This window comes from Musca domestica, unplaced genomic scaffold (assembly GCF_030504385.1).
Source record: "Musca domestica strain aabys unplaced genomic scaffold, Musca_domestica.polishedcontigs.V.1.1 95, whole genome shotgun sequence".
Lineage (NCBI taxonomy): Eukaryota > Metazoa > Arthropoda > Insecta > Diptera > Muscidae > Musca > Musca domestica.
In genome coordinates, this window is record NW_026712445.1 from 69,087 (window position 1) to 85,878 (window position 16,792).

The window sequence follows — 16,792 nt, forward strand, 5'->3', positions numbered from 1 at the left end:
CGATTTTCTTTTAATTTTGCTCATATCAATACATTAATCTGCATTAGATGAAGTATAAAAATTGAATATTTCGGTCTACTATATCTCGTGTCTCACGCACATTTTAACATTTTCTAAAAATTAAATTATTTCTAAAGCGAAGGAAGTAACCAATATAGTCCATATCTGGCACGTCACAATATTTATATCATTTTTTTTTTTTGGTCCGACAATATTGGCCCATTCCTTCGGAACCTACTAAATAGAGGGTCAACAATTCCAATAATCATAACAGAAGAAAAAATCGAACATTGGTTGAGAGTATAAATCTATCGGCATAACCGACAGATACTTTTTAACTTGTTGTAACCATCGTCCTCGTCTTGGTATAGCCCCCATATAATGGTACCTCCAAATATTCGCTATTTTTATTATTTCAGAGACATAGAACGGAATTGTTTCAAATTTCGTATTTCAAATTCGTAATGGGTACTACTGTCCATGTCTTCGTTTATCCCCCATTTAACGTACCTTTCTTTAATCGGCATATTGGTGATTTTATCGAATCGTTTCAAATTTCGTATTTAAGTTCTTAATGGGTAGTACAATCCATGGTACAATGATATCAAGGTAGGGCTATGATACCATATGATTTCAATTTTTATATTTTCTTGGCTTAATATGCCATCTTTATTTGTTTATGTATGTGTTTTCTTTTCAATAACAAAAAAAAATTGTTCAGAAAACATTCAAATTCGGATGTTTTCAAAATGTTTATTGCATCGTATGCATTGACAAAATCTAGAGTTTTTGTAGCGAAATAATCCTTTAGAGATATATAGAACCTGGTTTTGAAAAGAAGTGTTGACCTTTCATTCAGTTTTCGCGGTTTTCAATTATTTATTCAAAATAAATGCAACAAGTTGTTTGATTTTTTATTGTTTTGATACTAATTCTGACATTACAAGCCAAACAGGTAGATCTCTATACTTGCAATTTTTTCAAAGTTGACCTACCTTCTCTTCATTGTATCATGGTACAATCTAAGACATGAAATTGCGTATACAGGTCCATGTCCTCATATAGCATCTATTTATCAATGTCCACCGATATTCAGTATATTGATGATTGACATTATTTACCGGAATCGTTTCAAATTTCGTATTTAAAGTTTTTTTTAATTTTCATTTTCAGCAGATATTACCTGCTTTATAACTTGTATATTTGCTCTGTTCTCGAACCTGTAAGAATCTACTAGTTTTGCAATTTATTTCGTATTAAATATATAGAAATCGATAGTCGTAGTAAAAATAATAAAAATAATTATATTCTTGCAGTTCTGGAACAGAGCAATTATATCCAGTATCAATGTGGAATATATCGACAAAGACAAATGAATATTTAGACAACGGAAAGTTTGTTTTGTCTTTTTATGCAGGTGGCTCTCATTGCGTTTTACAATGCCAACATACTGATTGACGCAGTCGATCTACTCAAATGGAGTGACTTCTATATTTTAACACATACCCCTGAAATGATATAACCGACATCTGCTGATCAGAGTTTTTACAATGATAAGCGGTGAGAGTATTCTGTTGGCTATATTTTCAGTTGTCTATGACATCGATTTAAAATTTGGCTTAACTCTAGTTTAGTAAAAACTCTTCAATTTTTTCCAGTGGTAGGTATTTTACCCTGATCCCGGGAAACTATTTTTTTCTTGGGGGACGGACCCGGGACCCCAGATTTTTGACCCCAAAGTCCGGGTTCAGGACCCCGACTAGACCCGGATCCAATTACCCTATATACAATATAGGTATCGTTGGCTTATGAAAATACCTATCCAACAAGTGGTCACATGATGGGGTAAGTGGTCGGAAGTTATAGTTAAATTATCGATTTTTTGACCCATATTTTGTATAAATCCCCCAAAAAGGTCCCATTATGGGGGGTCGACAACATTGATGGCAATTTATAGCTGATACTCTTACCTTTCCAAAATGCTACAATTTGTGCTAATACTTTTACTGAGTCCAGAGATATGGGACTTTCCATCCGCATAACCCGATTCGGCCAGCATTGGAACCGTTTTTATAATTTCACTTCTACCTCTAATTTCTACCACTGTACAGCTATTTCGTGCAACAGTATCAATAGAAAAAAACTATAATTAGATATTCCCTCTTAAAATAAAGTATCGATAATGACATCGATTGCTTGCCACCTCTAGTGTGAAATTTATTTAATAACACTGGCAATGGAAAACGATAGTAGCGATTAGTTCCCCATTCTTTAGTAAAGATGTTCATTTTTCTCACGTCTCATTCGTAAACAACAGAGTACCCCGAGTCTTTGCTTTCTGTTTATTTTTTATCGGGTATTCCTTTGTGGCTTTCATATTCATTTCTTTGGGACGTTTTTCATTTTTGTTTCCAATGCTCGCAACGAACAACCAACCAACCAGTAAAGGAGGGATAAAACCAATAAAACAATCAAGGAATTGGATTGGACAAATTTGTTGAACAGGATTATTGTTTAAAAAACATAAAAAAAACAGGTAAGTAACGTTGGACAACCAAGGATAAAGTGGCATTATTTGTAAGATGGTGGAGATCGGACCATTCCTTCAGGTCCCACCCGGGATCAAATTACAAGGAACCTACATTTCCAAAGAAGTCCTGTGTTGCATGTGTTGCTGTGTGTCAACTTGTCAAGAGTTACGACAAGCAAGTTCTAATCTTAAAGCAACACCTCCAAGTTATCTCTTTCTTTAATATATCTAAAAGAACTATCGTATTCAGGTTAATCTAATGGTAATTTTTGTTATTTGGATAAATATAGGATTTGGAAGACATTGATAACAAATGGTACCATACCTGGTATATGTATAAATAATGCAATTAATTCTATGTGTAAGTGATTATTGGCGAAAAAGAGATTATTATCAATTAAATCCCGAAGACAGCAACAATAACAAATTATCATATGGAATAAATGTCATAACTAAGAATGTCATTCGGGAGAACACCGCAAATGCCTCAGGGCAACGACAATGCAGGACATTGAGGCGAACTTTGATCTGCATAGATGGCATAGCATTCTATTATTTGCTCAAAGAGCTGCTTAATTTCAAGGAATATAGGCAAATACTATGTACCCATCCAGCTTTAAAAGATACTCAGCTATTGTGGCTACAAATTATACCACCTGCCAAAGACATCATCGATTATAGATGGTAAGTCTAGCGAATAAGGCAATAGTATTGGATTGGAACATTAATCGGTTTTTATTCCCAGGAATCGCATGTTGGCCCGCAAATTATGGGAGAAAATTGAAACCGATTATCTAATGTCATGGCTATCCACATTGGGTGGTGGCTATTCGGCATTGGGTGAACAATTTTCCGAATGTGTAAGTACAAATTCCAATTAGAATCACTGTTGTTTTTAACTAAACTAAAACTCTTGTATTTTAGGCTCAAGTAGCCGGTAAAATTTCCAGAAAACAGCTACTCATTGGCATCCAACTAGGTGATCCATTCCTGCAATCCCGCTGCTTACTTTATTACAGCATATCGCTAATACAAACTGGACGTTTGCGAACTGCCAAATATATAATACGTTCACAGTATGCCTTTGCTCGAGCCAATGAGGAAACCGACAGCCGTTTGGTGAAAATGTGTAAAGGCATATGGCTGAGATTACAATATGAATATAGTCTGCGATTGCAGAAGCGAGGAAAAGCAGTGCCGTAATGGTGAAACATGCAGGATGTATTTAGTTTGGCCTAGAAAAACAACAAGACGTGCAAAAGATATATTCCCAAACAGTCTATAATGCACCAACATTTAGTGTTAAGAGCTAGCGGCTTAAAACTCAGGGGCTGTAAAAAATCATTGAGTACTTTGTTAATTGTTTATGTATTATTTCCCCCCGAAACAACGACAACATCATCTAAAATAAAATAAGCTATATTCTTGTAAAACGACTTCTTACGGGAGGAATTTAAGTTTTTTAAAATCTGATCAAAAATTAAACACTTTATTTGCCACATATTTACCGCCATCTGGGGTTGAGTTTTTATTCAGTTATGCTTTTAACATCAGGGACAACATTCTTTCATTCGATATCGAAAAAATATCTATAGGAATTTATTTCAATATAGCCAGAATTGACCTGAAATTTCTGGTAGCATCGGATTAATGTAGAATGTTAGAGCTTTATACCTTCCACCATCGATCAGCATAAAATTTTAAGTCGATCAAGCGATGTCCGCCCATCTGTGGAAATCACTCCAGCTCAAATGTGTATTATGTCTGCAGGACTTTTGGTATTGAAAATGGGCCATGTAGGTCCATGTCTTCGTATAGCCCCATTTAATGATACCTCCCGATATTCGGTATTTTAATGATTTTAGCGACATTATTCACCGGATTCGTTTCAAATTTGGTATTTAAAGTTCGTAATAGATACTACAACCCATGACAGAAAATTATCCGTGCAGGTCCACGCCTTCGTATAGCCCCCATAAAAGGGCACATCCCGATATTCGGTACTTCGATGATTTTAGCGACCTTATTTTCCGGAATTGTTTCAAATTTGGTATTTAAAGTTCGTAATGGATACTACAGCCTATGACAGAAAATTGTCCGTGCAGGTCCACGTCTTCGTATAGCCCCCATATAACGGTACCTCCCGATATTCGGTATTTTGATGATTTTAACGACATTATTCACCGGTATTGTTTAAAATTTGGTGTTTAAAGTTCGTAATGGAAACTACAGCCTATGGCAGAAAATTTTCCGTGCGGATCCCCGTTTTGGTATTACTTATTATCAATTTAGAATGGGGATACAAAACATTCTTTGGGTACCCGAATGCAAGAAGCTCACACAGAACGGCAAAATAGGTGAGAGAAAAAGAAATAAAGGCTATCAAAATTGTTTTAGTCGGTAGGTCTTAGCGATTACTTTATTGTCAGCGCTGTAATTTCATTATGCGTTTTTGATTGGAAACACTGTCTCTACAACTTATTGAAAGGATATTTTCTGTTACTATGAACCCAAGATCAACCAGGGAACCTACTCTCAAATTCCAGCGATACCCATCCTTTTTGTCACAGCAAAGATTGAATCTTTTAAAATTCTAAAATAAGAAGAAAACAGTTTTCATTTAAATTTAAACTCTGCTATTGGCCGGATCTTAAATTATATTAACGTTGCCAAAAACTCCGTTGAGTAAGAAGTCGTTCCAAACGATAAAAAGAAAATCACATAACATTAAGTAGCTATTTATGTATTTTTATAAAAATGTATAAGATTATATATAGTAGAGATGGGTGAACTGCATATACATATTTATATATATATTTGTTTTTTGCTTATAGTGATGCATAGACAAATTGGATATGAGGGGGTGGTTGGTGATTGATTGCCTTGCAAAAAGGCCAACATTTGTTTTTATATTAGTATATAGTGAGAAAACCTTGATTTATAGTAAAAAGCATGTTTGGGATTGTTTTGTTGGTGTTGTTGTGGATGAAGGTATGTTCCATCTTTAGACATTAATTGAAATATTTAAATATATTATTGAATTTATATTTATATATAAAAAGGTAACATTTTATTGGGCCAATGTACCCATTGGATCCCAGGCGGGTAAAACTATGGGATCCTGATCGAACACACTTAGTATATCGGCAGGCACATATTTCTTATCGACGACCACTTCGAAACCGAATTCTTTAAACCATTCAGCTGACATTACCAGATAGCCCTTTTCACCTCGATCCTCGCCCCAAGAGTTTTCAACGCGTAATTTCTTCACTTCACCATTATCCTGAAAAGGGGAAAATATTAAAAGATATTTTAAGTATGTGTGTGATTTCGTACAAAGGACTACACTTACATCTAAAGAGACAGCGGTAAATACCATGGCATGAGTCATGGCAGATTCACCATAAATTAGGCGATCAGCTTTGGTCAGAGTTTTCTGAATATCAATATCGAATACCAATTTGAAATCATGGCTGCAATGCGAACAAATAAATTATTATCTTCATCATTTGAATATTTTTTAATTTACTTACACATTCAAATCTTCAATGCCTTGCTTGCCGGCAAAACGTTTGCTCACCTCGCAACCAAACCATACTGGCTCACCGGCCTTTAAGCTAGCTGCAACCATTTGCAGTAAGACTTCAACGGGTTGATTATTGTACAAAACAGGGCGGCCATCAACAACATTGCCCAAACAATCTACGGTATAGGCCTGATTGTATTTGCTAGATGGACGAGGATCGGTAACTAGACATACCTGAAAGATTCATTTTTTGGTAAAATAGACATGAATGTGGACGCGTTCTTTCAGACAATTTCGTTTTTAAATTCTTACCTTATCCTCAACATTGAATAATGGTTTAACCTTGGTTTCATAGAATTCCAGTGGTGTAATTGGTCCCACCGAATGATAATTTTTGGTTTTATCATAATACTCCCAGGTAAATTCTTTGGATGGTATACCCAAACAAATGCCAACGACCTTATAGATTTCACCCATCATTTCATCGATTTTGGCATTAACTTCCTCATCGGAGGGGTTAGTGTCCATCAGGTCACGCAGCACTTTGGAATATTCACGTAGCTACACAAAATGAAGAATAAAATATATTAATTCGAATTAAAATAAGTTAGAAAGTATCAGTCGGTTTTTCCGACAGATTAATACCCTCAGCCTTTTTGAAAAATTTAAAAAAAAATTGAAAAATTACTCTATAGGAATAATTGTTAAGTGAAAAATTGAACCAGAAGGGGTAGACCGAAATATCTATTAGATCTATGATTAACAAAAATATTGAGATACACGAAGTTTGATGGAAAAGGCTGAATTGTTTCGCATGTTATCCCTTTTTAGGAAAGGTACCAGAAGGAGTGTTCGATGTTCGATTATTTAAAAATACTTTGACCTCTATTATGATTATTCAAATGGTTGGCAATCTATGGAGTAGATCCCATATTCATCTCAGGTTTCTGGTTCAAATATTTAGATATACCAAGTTGTAAAGAATCGCTGTCGTGTTTCGCAAGTTATGAAAGATAAAAATATAATCGTTACCAGAAGGGATTCGCAGATATATATCATATTCACAACAGATCCTGTGTTAGCAAAAATATTGGATGTATGAAATTTGAAAAGAGTTGGATGCTTATACCGCTTTCTTTGTGCGTTTTGCTTTTCAAATATCTTGAACCCTTTGCGCGGGAAGGTACCCGGAGAAGTGCGCCAATATATTTCATCTTCACAGCAGACCTGGTGTTAGTAAAAATAATGGGATGTTGGAAATTTTAAGAGAACCGTATGCTTATTTAACTTTTTATGATCGTTTTAGTTATTCAAAATTTGAACCCTTTGTGGGGGAGGTACCAAAAGGAATGTTCCGATCTCTACCATTTTCATAACAGATCTTGCGCTATCGAAAATGTTAAGATTTATGAAATATGAAGAGCACCGGATGCTTATTTCGGATTTTATGATCGTTTTGATAATTCAAAACGTTGACCCTTTGTGTGGGTGGTACCAGAAGGAATGGTCCGATCTCTACCATCTTTATAGCAGATCTTGTGTTGATGGAAGTATTGAGATTTGCCAAGTCTGAATGCAATCCGAGGTTAATTTCGTGTTTTAAGAGCCTAATGAATATTCAAAATGTCGACCCCTTGTGGGGAAGGTACCAGAAGGAGTGGACCGGTATATTCCATCTTCACCCCAGACCTTGGATTACAAAAAATGTAGTGATATGTGAAATGTGAAGAGAATCGGGTACTTATTACGGATTTTATAACAGTAATGGTTATTCAAAACCTTCACCTTTGTGGGGGAGGTACCAGAAGAAATGGCACGATCTATACCATATTTACAACAGATCTTATGTTGATGGAAAAATTGAGATGTGCCAAGTCTGAATGGAAGCGGATGTTAGTTTCGTGTTTTATGAGCTTCATGAATATTCAAAAAAAAAAAAAATGACCCTTATGGGGCAGGTACCAGAAGGAGTGGACCGATATATTCCATCCCCACGCCAGACCTTGGATTAATAAAAATATTGTAATGTGTGTAATTTGAAGACACATCACATTTTATAAGAGTTATAAGTATTCAAAATTTGGACCCTTTGAGGGGGAGGTACTTGATGAAGTTGACCGATATTGTCCATTTTCGCACCTGACGTAGCACTGATGGAAATATTAGAAATTGTTGGATCAAAATCGGATTATCCCTTCTCTTTCTGTGCAGGAAATTATTTTCTTTGAAAATATTTACATTTTGTGGGGGAGGTACCAGAAGGGGTGGACGGATATTGGCAATCTCCGAACTCGATCTGAGTTTGACAATAATATTACTCCTCATACACAATGTCATTACCCTTACTAGAAATTGTTCTAATCCCCCTAACCATAAACCTGTAACTTTTCCACAATGATGTAATTGGCCTTACTTTGCTCTTCAAAACACCATTCATACGCATACTGGATTCGCAACTGTAACTTTCGGGGAAACATTTCTTTGGCATAACTCCATGTTTGGTTATCAAATTAACTAGCATATCCCATTGGCCGCCATCAGAGGTTGGATCCTAGAAAAAAAAAAAAAAAAATCATTAAAGTCTTAAACAGAAATTCCAATGGTTCAACTTACATTCAATAAAAATGACACCAGACGTCCATCAACCTTTTCGCCACGTTTTGAAGTTTTTACAATATTATTTAGGAAATAATTGCAACGTTCGATTTTATCCCAGTAGAAGAGATAAGCCTGAGAGAATTCGAATTCATCCAGATTGTATTCTTTCATCATGGGCAAACGCAGGCAATTGAGGGCGGCAAATAGCCAGCATCTGCCGGAACTTCTTTGATTGGTGACAGGTTTGCCTTCCAATTCCACCTGTAACAACAACAAAAAATCGCATTAGATTATGTAAAAAAAGAAACTCAACACAACAAAACTTACTTTGTGGGTGAACACATGATTGGTGGTTTCCAAACATTTACGCGACAGACACACCTCGAACGGATCAAAACGTGAACACACATTTTGCGCCAACAAATTTTTGGGTTCATCGTAGAAATTTTGACGCCATTTGTCCAATTTATCCTGTGTTATGGCCGAGGTAGAGGCTAAAAGAAAATTTGAGCCTTTTGAGTTCATTGCAAATGAAGAGGAGGAGGTCAGTGATTCTTTGACAAAAACATTTGTCAAGAGATTACGGGTCATAAGTAGGGAGCGCCTACAGTTATTTGTTACTGAAATATTTGGTTTTTTAAGAGAGAAATGTAAATAAATTTTGATATTTTACACCAATGGAGATGATGATGTTCCTAGCTGAGTGAATGGTTTACTGGTCTAGACTGATGTCATTACTGAAAGTGTGACAAAAATAATGCTTTTTTGTTCAACTGTAAACAATAAACAATGCAAGCAAGATCTTGAAGAATACGTTAACTGTAACAAATGCAAATATTTTTTGTTCTGGACTATAAACTGTAGGTTAATAAAAAAACACATAAACAATCGCTGATTAATGACTTGCAATGAATATAAAATTGATCTATGCCAATAGAGGAACTTTCGCAAGCGATAAATATACTTGAATGATATCATAAACTAGGTTCTCAGATGAGAATATTATTTTGAGAATGTTTTGAAAAATTTCTACTCAAAAATCAAAATATTTCTATATAGTCGAGTCCGAATCCATCATCTCTTTAGAAGAGTGGATTTAATCGAATTTTGAATTCCTCTAAAATCCGCCACATCTAATAAAAAAACAACCGATAAGAAAAATGCTAATATTGACAATCTGACAAATACAAGTGCAAACGTTTTTGCACTGACATGTACCTACCTGCCTTTGTATACAAAGTGTCATCATAAAAAGAGGGAGATTTTGTGCGATAAAATTATACAAACAAGAACTGTATACTGTGTTTCCAGTGAAATCAGTCGTGTTCTAGCACAAATCACACACAGATAAGGTGTGAGAATTAGAGAAAATTAATCATTTTGATTGCAAAGATTTTAAACTTATATAACATTAGGGGTTCGTATTAAAGTAAAAATAAATGCTTTGAAATTTTAAATAAAATGAATGTAGAATTCTTTATTGATTCAAACACACGTGATTTTTTCCAAATCTTTTAAAGGATTATGAGAGTCATAGTCGTCGTGGATTTTTAAAGAAAATTTTGTCAAGCAACATGTGGTTTATGGCCGTGTACTTTTTAAGAATAGTCCCTATGAGAACAGCAAAACAACACTGGTCTGATAAGATCCTCGACCTGAAAACCTCAAATGCTGAGCCAATTTAATTTTAGGCGTAAGAACTAAAAGTGACAGCTCATTATATTGTTTACAAGCGTACAAAAGCAATTTGGTCAAAATTTTCCAAAAAAAAATTTCCTGATTGAATTCAAGCGTGATAGTGTGATTTCTTTATATTTGGCTGGAAACCCACAAGTGACTATTGTTAGAGCACTCCCAGCATTTAAATGTGAATAAATCTATTGTGTCTCGTACCATCGCTCGTTACCGTGATACTGGTAACGTAGCCCGACGCCAAGGAAGTGGATGGAAGGAAACAGCAACATCAGCAGAAATGGTTCGAAAAGTAAAGAAGCGACTTGCGCAGTGGCCGAAAAATGGCTCGTGAGCTGAACATATCTCAAAATTTTATTCGGCAAATATTGAAAAATGAGCTCGGGGTATAGCCATCGGAATTCTAAAAAGTGCAAGAACTTAGACCGCACCAAAAAAGAAAATAGACTCAAAAGAACTAAAGAATTGCTTCGCTTGGCCGAAAGTGGTGAACTGTCGAATTTGGCTTTCTCCGATGAAAAAACATTCATTGTCCAGCATTTTGTAAACAAACAAAATGATCGTGTTTTTCTTGCCAAAGAGGTCAGTTGAAAATGTGCACCTTCGTTTGGCCACCACCGAATATTATCGCGAATATATTCTGGAAGGTGTATTAAAGCCTTAAGCACGCAAACATTTTGGCCGCAGACCTAGGGTATTCCAACAGGAGTCAGCACCATTGCACGCAGCACTCGCCATCCAAAAATGGTTACAAAATGAGGTTCCTCGCTTCATTTCCAGCGCACAATGGCCACCAAAATCTCCGTATACCTATCTAATGGACTATTGTGTCTGGAGTATTCTGGAAAGCAAGGTTGGCACTAAAAAACTCAAAGTGTCGATCACCTCAAGCAAGCGCTTCGCTGGGAATAGGCCAAAATACCGTAGAGCAACATTCGGGCAGCGTGTGACCGTTTCATTAGCTGTTAGAAGGCCACAATTCGTGCCAAAGGTGAGCAATTCGAACAAATCTAAACTTATTCTAAAATTTGATGCTATTTCCGACATTTTTTACTTTCATTCAATAAAATTAAAGAAAAAATGTACAAATTATGGCGTTTTACTTTGTTGCAGTTTTTTATCTGACCCTGTAATTTTTCGATATAAATTTTTATACCCTCCGCCATAGTATGGAGGGTATATTAAGTTTGTCATTTCGTTTGTAACACCTCGAAATATACATTTTAGACCCCACAAACTATATATATTCTTGACCAGCATAAAATGCTATGTCGATTCATCAATGTCCGTCCGTCTGTGGAAATCACTCTAGCTTCCGAACGAAATGAAGTAGGTTGATAAAATTTTACTCAAATGTGTATTATGTCTGCATGACTTTTGGTATTGGAAATGGGCCATGTAAGTACACGTCTTCGTATAGCCTCCACTTAACGGTACCTCCCGATATGCGGTAGTTTGATGATTTTAGCGACATAATTTACCGGAATTGTTTCAAAATTGGTATTTAAAGTTCGTAATAGATACTACAGCTTAAGACAGAAAATGGGCCATGTAGGTCCACGTCTTCGTATAGCCCCAATGTTCAAATTTCGAATTTGAAATTCGTAATGGATACTGCAGCCTATGACAGAAAATTTTCTGTGCAGGTCCATGTTTTATAACCTCCCTCTATTCGGTATTTTGATGATTTTAACTACATTATAAACAGATTTTTTTCAAGTTTCGCATTTGAATATTGTAATAGCTTGTGAAAAAAAGTTGCAGGTCCACGTCGTCGTATAGACCCTAATATATGGCTACATTCGGTATTTTTAAGATTTTAACAGAATTTTTAACGGATTTTATTTATTTTAATTAATAAATTTGTACCAAATGGTGGAGGGTATTCAAAGTTCGGCCCGGCCGAACTTACAGCTTTTTTACTTGTTTGTTTTAAACTTTTGCCAATAAGTAAGGGTATTTAGATGTCATTATTTTTGGGTTACATATCTGACATGCAGAAACCTTCGTTTTGATACAAACGTTGCACATCGTATTATGGGCATTAGACTCAGGTCAGAATTGAATAGGCTCAGGTCATGAATATCTGTGCGGAATTTTAATTTCCAATTTCACCAATGCTTCTCGGCCACCTTTTTCTCAATTATTGCAGAATATACAACAAAGGTATATAATATAATAAAAAATGATATTTTTCTTCTCTACATTTGCTGACGGTAACAAAAAATTAAAAGTTACTGATTTTTTTTTTAAATAAATTTAATAAATAAATTATGTGCAATATTAACTTATTTCAAAATTTTTGACAGTTCAAATTGTGTGTTTTGATATAAAACCCAATAAAATTGATCATGACAGGTAATACAATAAATAAAGACAAAAGTAGTCACCTGTAGCAAATAGACTTCGCGGGAAAATCGTTTAAAAATAAAACAAATAATTAAATACCACGGGTTCGAGCATATTTTTTAAATCATTGTATTTTTCATTTTGACAAAACTGTTGGATTCTAATGGATTTGTTTGAGGACATTCACAAGGAAGTAGAGGAGGAGGATATGTCACCTATACGTATATGTATAGGGAAACATATTCGTATTTACAAACAGCAAAAATAAATAAATATTATTTCTGGTTGGTAACAACAAATTGCAATGCACCGAGTTTTTCTTCTTTAAATAGTTTACTTGAAAAACAAATAAACAAACCTCCGACGATTATATTATTCAACAATCTCATATTATGATGATGGTTGCAAAAATGCCATAATTTCATATTTCAAAACAAACCTCGACCCATTTTTAATGAGAAAATTATTAGTAGATGATGTAGTACCCTACAATATGCCAAATGTTTTGTTAGAAGAAGTAATAAAAAGGCCAGGCCAAACTTACGATACCCTCCACGTTTATCACCGAGATTCAGTATTCGAGCGAGTTCCATTCAAAACTGTAAATACCATTAAAATCCTAGAAAAAAAATAGCTTCCCAAACCTCTAAAAATGAGAATTGCCAAAATTTTGCACTTTTCTATGTTCAACAAGTAAACCAGTAATGAAAAGGCCAAAAATCGAGCGGGCCGACTATATGTACGTGCCACCCAAGTATGGTTACAAAATGAGGTTCCTCGCTTCATTTCCAGCGCACACTGGCCACCAAAATCCCCGGATACCAATCAGTTGGACTATTGTGTCTGGAGTATTTTGGAAAGCAAGGTTGGCTCTAAAAAATATCAAATGTGTCAAGCGCTTCGCCGGGAATGGGCCAAAATACCGCAGAGCAATATTCGGGCAGCGTGTGACGGTTTCATTGGCCGTTTGAAGGCCATAATTCGTACCAAAGGTGACCAATTCGAACAAATCTAAACTTATTCAAAAAGTTGATGCTATTTACGACATTTTTGCTTTCATTCAATAAAATTTAAATATTATGGCGTTTGAATTTGTTTTGTTTTTTTATCTCATCCTGTACATGATTTTTACAACAGATCTTGCGTTAGCAAAAATATTTGGATGTGTGAAATTTGAAGAGAATTGGATGCTTATTTCGCTTTCTACGAGCGTTTTCTTATTCAAAAACCTTGAAAATATGTGGGGGAGGTACCAGAAGAAATGGTCCGATCTGTATCATCTTTATAACTGATCTTGTGTTTATTGAAATATTGAGATGTGCCAAATCTGAATGGAATTGGTTGGTAATTTCGTGTTTTATGAGCTTCATTTAAAATGTTCTCCCTTTGTGCGGGAGGTACCAGAAGGAGTGGACCTATATATGTGTGTAATTTGAAAACAGTCGGGCACTTACATTCAGATTTTTTTGGAGATCGATATTGTCCATTTTCGAATCTGACCTAGCACTGATGCAAATATTAGGATTTGTAAGGTTGAAACAAAATCGGATTATCCTTTCTCTCTCTGTGCAGTAAATTATTTTCTTGGAAAATGTTGACAGTTTGTGGCGGAGGTACCAGGAGTGAACCGATATTGCTTATCTCCGAACTCGATTTAAGTTTGACTATAATATTGCAATGTACCAAGTTTGGATAAAATCGGATGTCGTGCGCACCAGCCAAACAGACGGACATCGCAAGATCGACTCCAAATGTCCTGAAACGGATTTGGTCCAAAGAGACCTAGTTAGACCCATTATTTCAATGAGGAACGTTTTGGTATACACCCCCCTCTAGCCATGTGGCTGAGGGTATTATTAAAATTCCTAAAAATTTCATATAATTTCGTAATAGGTTATATGCTGCGGATATAAATATCAGCAATGAATTCCGGGACATTCCAGTACTTCAAACGCAACTGTATACTAGATTATTTGTGGCAAAAGTATATCTCAAGAAGTAAATTTTTGGAGAAACTGAAGAAAAAGTGGCACTCCCTTTTTTCCCTATAACATTATTTTTTATTCGACAAGCTTTGGCTTTTAAAAAATAACAAAATCTGTAAATATATTTTATTTACTATATTCAAAGTTAATTTCACTTCCTTAAAAGATAAACAAATATAATAACAAATAATTAATTCTTTGCGTTGTGTCCCAACTGGACATCATCCAATTAGAAAATAACCCCAACATAAACAAAAACACTCTCCTATTAGATAAGCTCTTTGTTTTGAAAATACGGGGAAATAGTGTCACCCAAACAAATTCAATATTCAAAAAATTTCCACTCAATTTCACTATCTTATAAACAATTGCTCGCCTAGTGACGCGACAAAACCTCAAGCAACAGCAAAAAATATAATAAATTGTAAAAAAAACAAAGCTGTTGTGCATAAACCTATTAACATAATTAACCAGATAACTGAACCTATCAACTAAGCAACCAAACCAATCCAAGCAACACTCCATGCATCAACAAAACAAATAGCAATTGCCTTTTGGGTACAAACAATACCACCAACACCATCATCATCATCATCGGCACTGCCAGTGGCGGGCGGGCGGTCTGCCGTTGCATTCTTTTGTTTGTGCTTTGGGTTAATTGCAAAAAACAACTTTAATTTAAATGCAAACAAAGAAGCTACCTCCTCTCCATGCATATACTCGGCATATCGAATAGATATGATGAATATACAGAAAAGATGTTGTTGGGTAGCGAGCGAGTAGGTGCTGCTGCATATTTGCATTTTGTTTTTGGACAGAGGCTATTTGTTAGACAATGAATGGCTGGTTTGCTGGATAAATGAAAATAGATTCTCTGCTCTTCTGTGACGACAATGACCAGCTTCGATTACTTATTTTTTCTTATGAGATTTCGCTTTCAACGTCAACAGCATAACGCAGAGCTAGCTAGCTGGTTTATGCTTTACTGCTGCTTGCTTGTTGTTGTTGACACAGTTGCGGTTAAAAACAACATAAACACCCTCGTCTTCTTCTTTGAGTCAAGGAACGGGAAATCTATTACACTACTGTTGGCACAATACGAACGTACATACGTAATGCGGACAGGCAGGCAGGCAGGGAGAGGGAAGCCAGTTGTTGGATGGACGGATGGATATAGAAAATGGTGGAGAAATATACTATTTGCTATTTCCATCAACTCATCTAGTCTCTGAGCCACAACCACAATAACAACAATCCATTCATCCATACATCTTTGCCAATTACTTGGCAAATTTGCAAAAAAAACAAAAAAAAAATACCAACAAAAAAAGCTTTAAAAAAATTCACTTTCATTTCTTTTATGGGTCGACACAGCTGGAGGACATTTTTTTTAAATGGGAGTGGACGGTGTTACGTTTTATTTCAACCATTGTTAGAAAATATATAGTTATCTAAATACATTATGTTTTATAATTGTATTACTTACACATCTTTTATTTCAATAATTTATAACGAAAAAAGCTTTAAATGTTTAATGATTTTGCAAACGTTCGCTTGTTTGATGCGTTTTGGCGTTTTGATAGCAACAGAACCGAGCCATACTAAAATTTTCGGCAGCGATGACTGTTGCAAATAATCATATGCCGGCGTTGTGTGCCAAGGCGATGGTTTGTGGAATGTGACGGCGCTGATTTTGATTAACCCTTTCGTCACCGGGTTGTTTTGCACATTCAATGGAACATAAAAATGATTTTTGCAAAATATCAATTTGAGACATCTAAAAATATATGTGCACATAAGAATTATGACTTTGTTAGGACATCATGTAGGGATATATATTATAGTTTGATGAGGTTTTATTTAAAATTAGACAAAAAAAAATTTTTTAAGTTGATTCAATAAAAACAAGTAAAAAGGCTATAACCTCGGCCAGGCCGAACTTTGAATATCCTCCATCATTTGGAATGAATTTAGCAATTTGCGACTTTTGTCATAAGCCATTATAATATTCAAACGCGAAACTTGAAAAAAAAATTCGGTGAATAATGAGCTATAACTATACCAAAACGTGGACCAGCACAGACAATTTTCTGTCACAGGCTGTAGTAC

At 35.3% G+C, this 16,792-nt stretch overlaps 2 protein-coding genes across 3 annotated transcripts; one reads left to right on the top strand and one right to left on the bottom strand.

The window, feature by feature from the left end:
- The first annotated feature begins 2,388 nt into the window (after positions 1 to 2,388).
- Positions 2,389 to 4,033, top strand: LOC131807057 (uncharacterized protein F58A4.6-like). Of its 2 annotated transcripts, XM_059132082.1 has the most exons (4): positions 2,389 to 2,536; positions 2,821 to 3,214; positions 3,276 to 3,390; positions 3,455 to 4,033. In XM_059132082.1, the coding sequence occupies exons 2-4, from the start codon at positions 2,874 to 2,876 to the stop codon at positions 3,731 to 3,733; spliced, it is 735 nt and encodes a 244-aa protein (XP_058988065.1). In that variant the 5' UTR covers positions 2,389 to 2,536; positions 2,821 to 2,873; the 3' UTR covers positions 3,734 to 4,033. The 2 variants fall into 2 exon arrangements, with proteins under 2 accessions (XP_058988065.1, XP_058988064.1); XM_059132081.1 differs by lacking the exon at positions 2,389 to 2,536 and having other exon boundaries at positions 2,732 to 3,214.
- Positions 4,034 to 5,252: 1,219 nt separating this feature from the next.
- On the bottom strand, positions 5,253 to 16,324 carry LOC131807056 (bleomycin hydrolase-like). The gene is made up of 8 exons (XM_059132080.1): positions 16,170 to 16,324; positions 8,985 to 9,151; positions 8,673 to 8,918; positions 8,473 to 8,610; positions 6,372 to 6,620; positions 6,067 to 6,293; positions 5,886 to 6,006; positions 5,253 to 5,816 (listed from the first exon to the last, which is right to left on the bottom strand). The coding sequence occupies exons 1-8, from the start codon at positions 16,171 to 16,173 to the stop codon at positions 5,601 to 5,603; spliced, it is 1,368 nt and encodes a 455-aa protein (XP_058988063.1). The 5' UTR covers positions 16,174 to 16,324; the 3' UTR covers positions 5,253 to 5,600.
- Between the last annotated feature and the right edge of the window lie 468 nt (positions 16,325 to 16,792).

What these genes read in the sequence shown, in the direction of transcription:
- LOC131807056 (XM_059132080.1), bottom strand. An exon ending in ATGGTGTTTTGAAGAGCAAA is followed by an intron (nt 6,621 to 8,472) that starts GTAAGGCCAATT and finishes CATTTTGTGTAG; the next exon opens with CTACGTGAATATTCCAAAGT. An exon ending in TTACCGCTGTCTCTTTAGAT is followed by an intron (nt 5,817 to 5,885) that starts GTAAGTGTAGTC and finishes TCCCCTTTTCAG; the next exon opens with GATAATGGTGAAGTGAAGAA.
- LOC131807057 (XM_059132082.1), top strand. Translation starts at nt 2,874, where the DNA reads ATGCAATTAATTCTATGTGTAAGTGATTATTGGCGAAAAAGAGATTAT. An exon ending in GACATCATCGATTATAGATG is followed by an intron (nt 3,215 to 3,275) that starts GTAAGTCTAGCG and finishes TTTTATTCCCAG; the next exon opens with GAATCGCATGTTGGCCCGCA. An exon ending in GTGAACAATTTTCCGAATGT is followed by an intron (nt 3,391 to 3,454) that starts GTAAGTACAAAT and finishes CTTGTATTTTAG; the next exon opens with GCTCAAGTAGCCGGTAAAAT.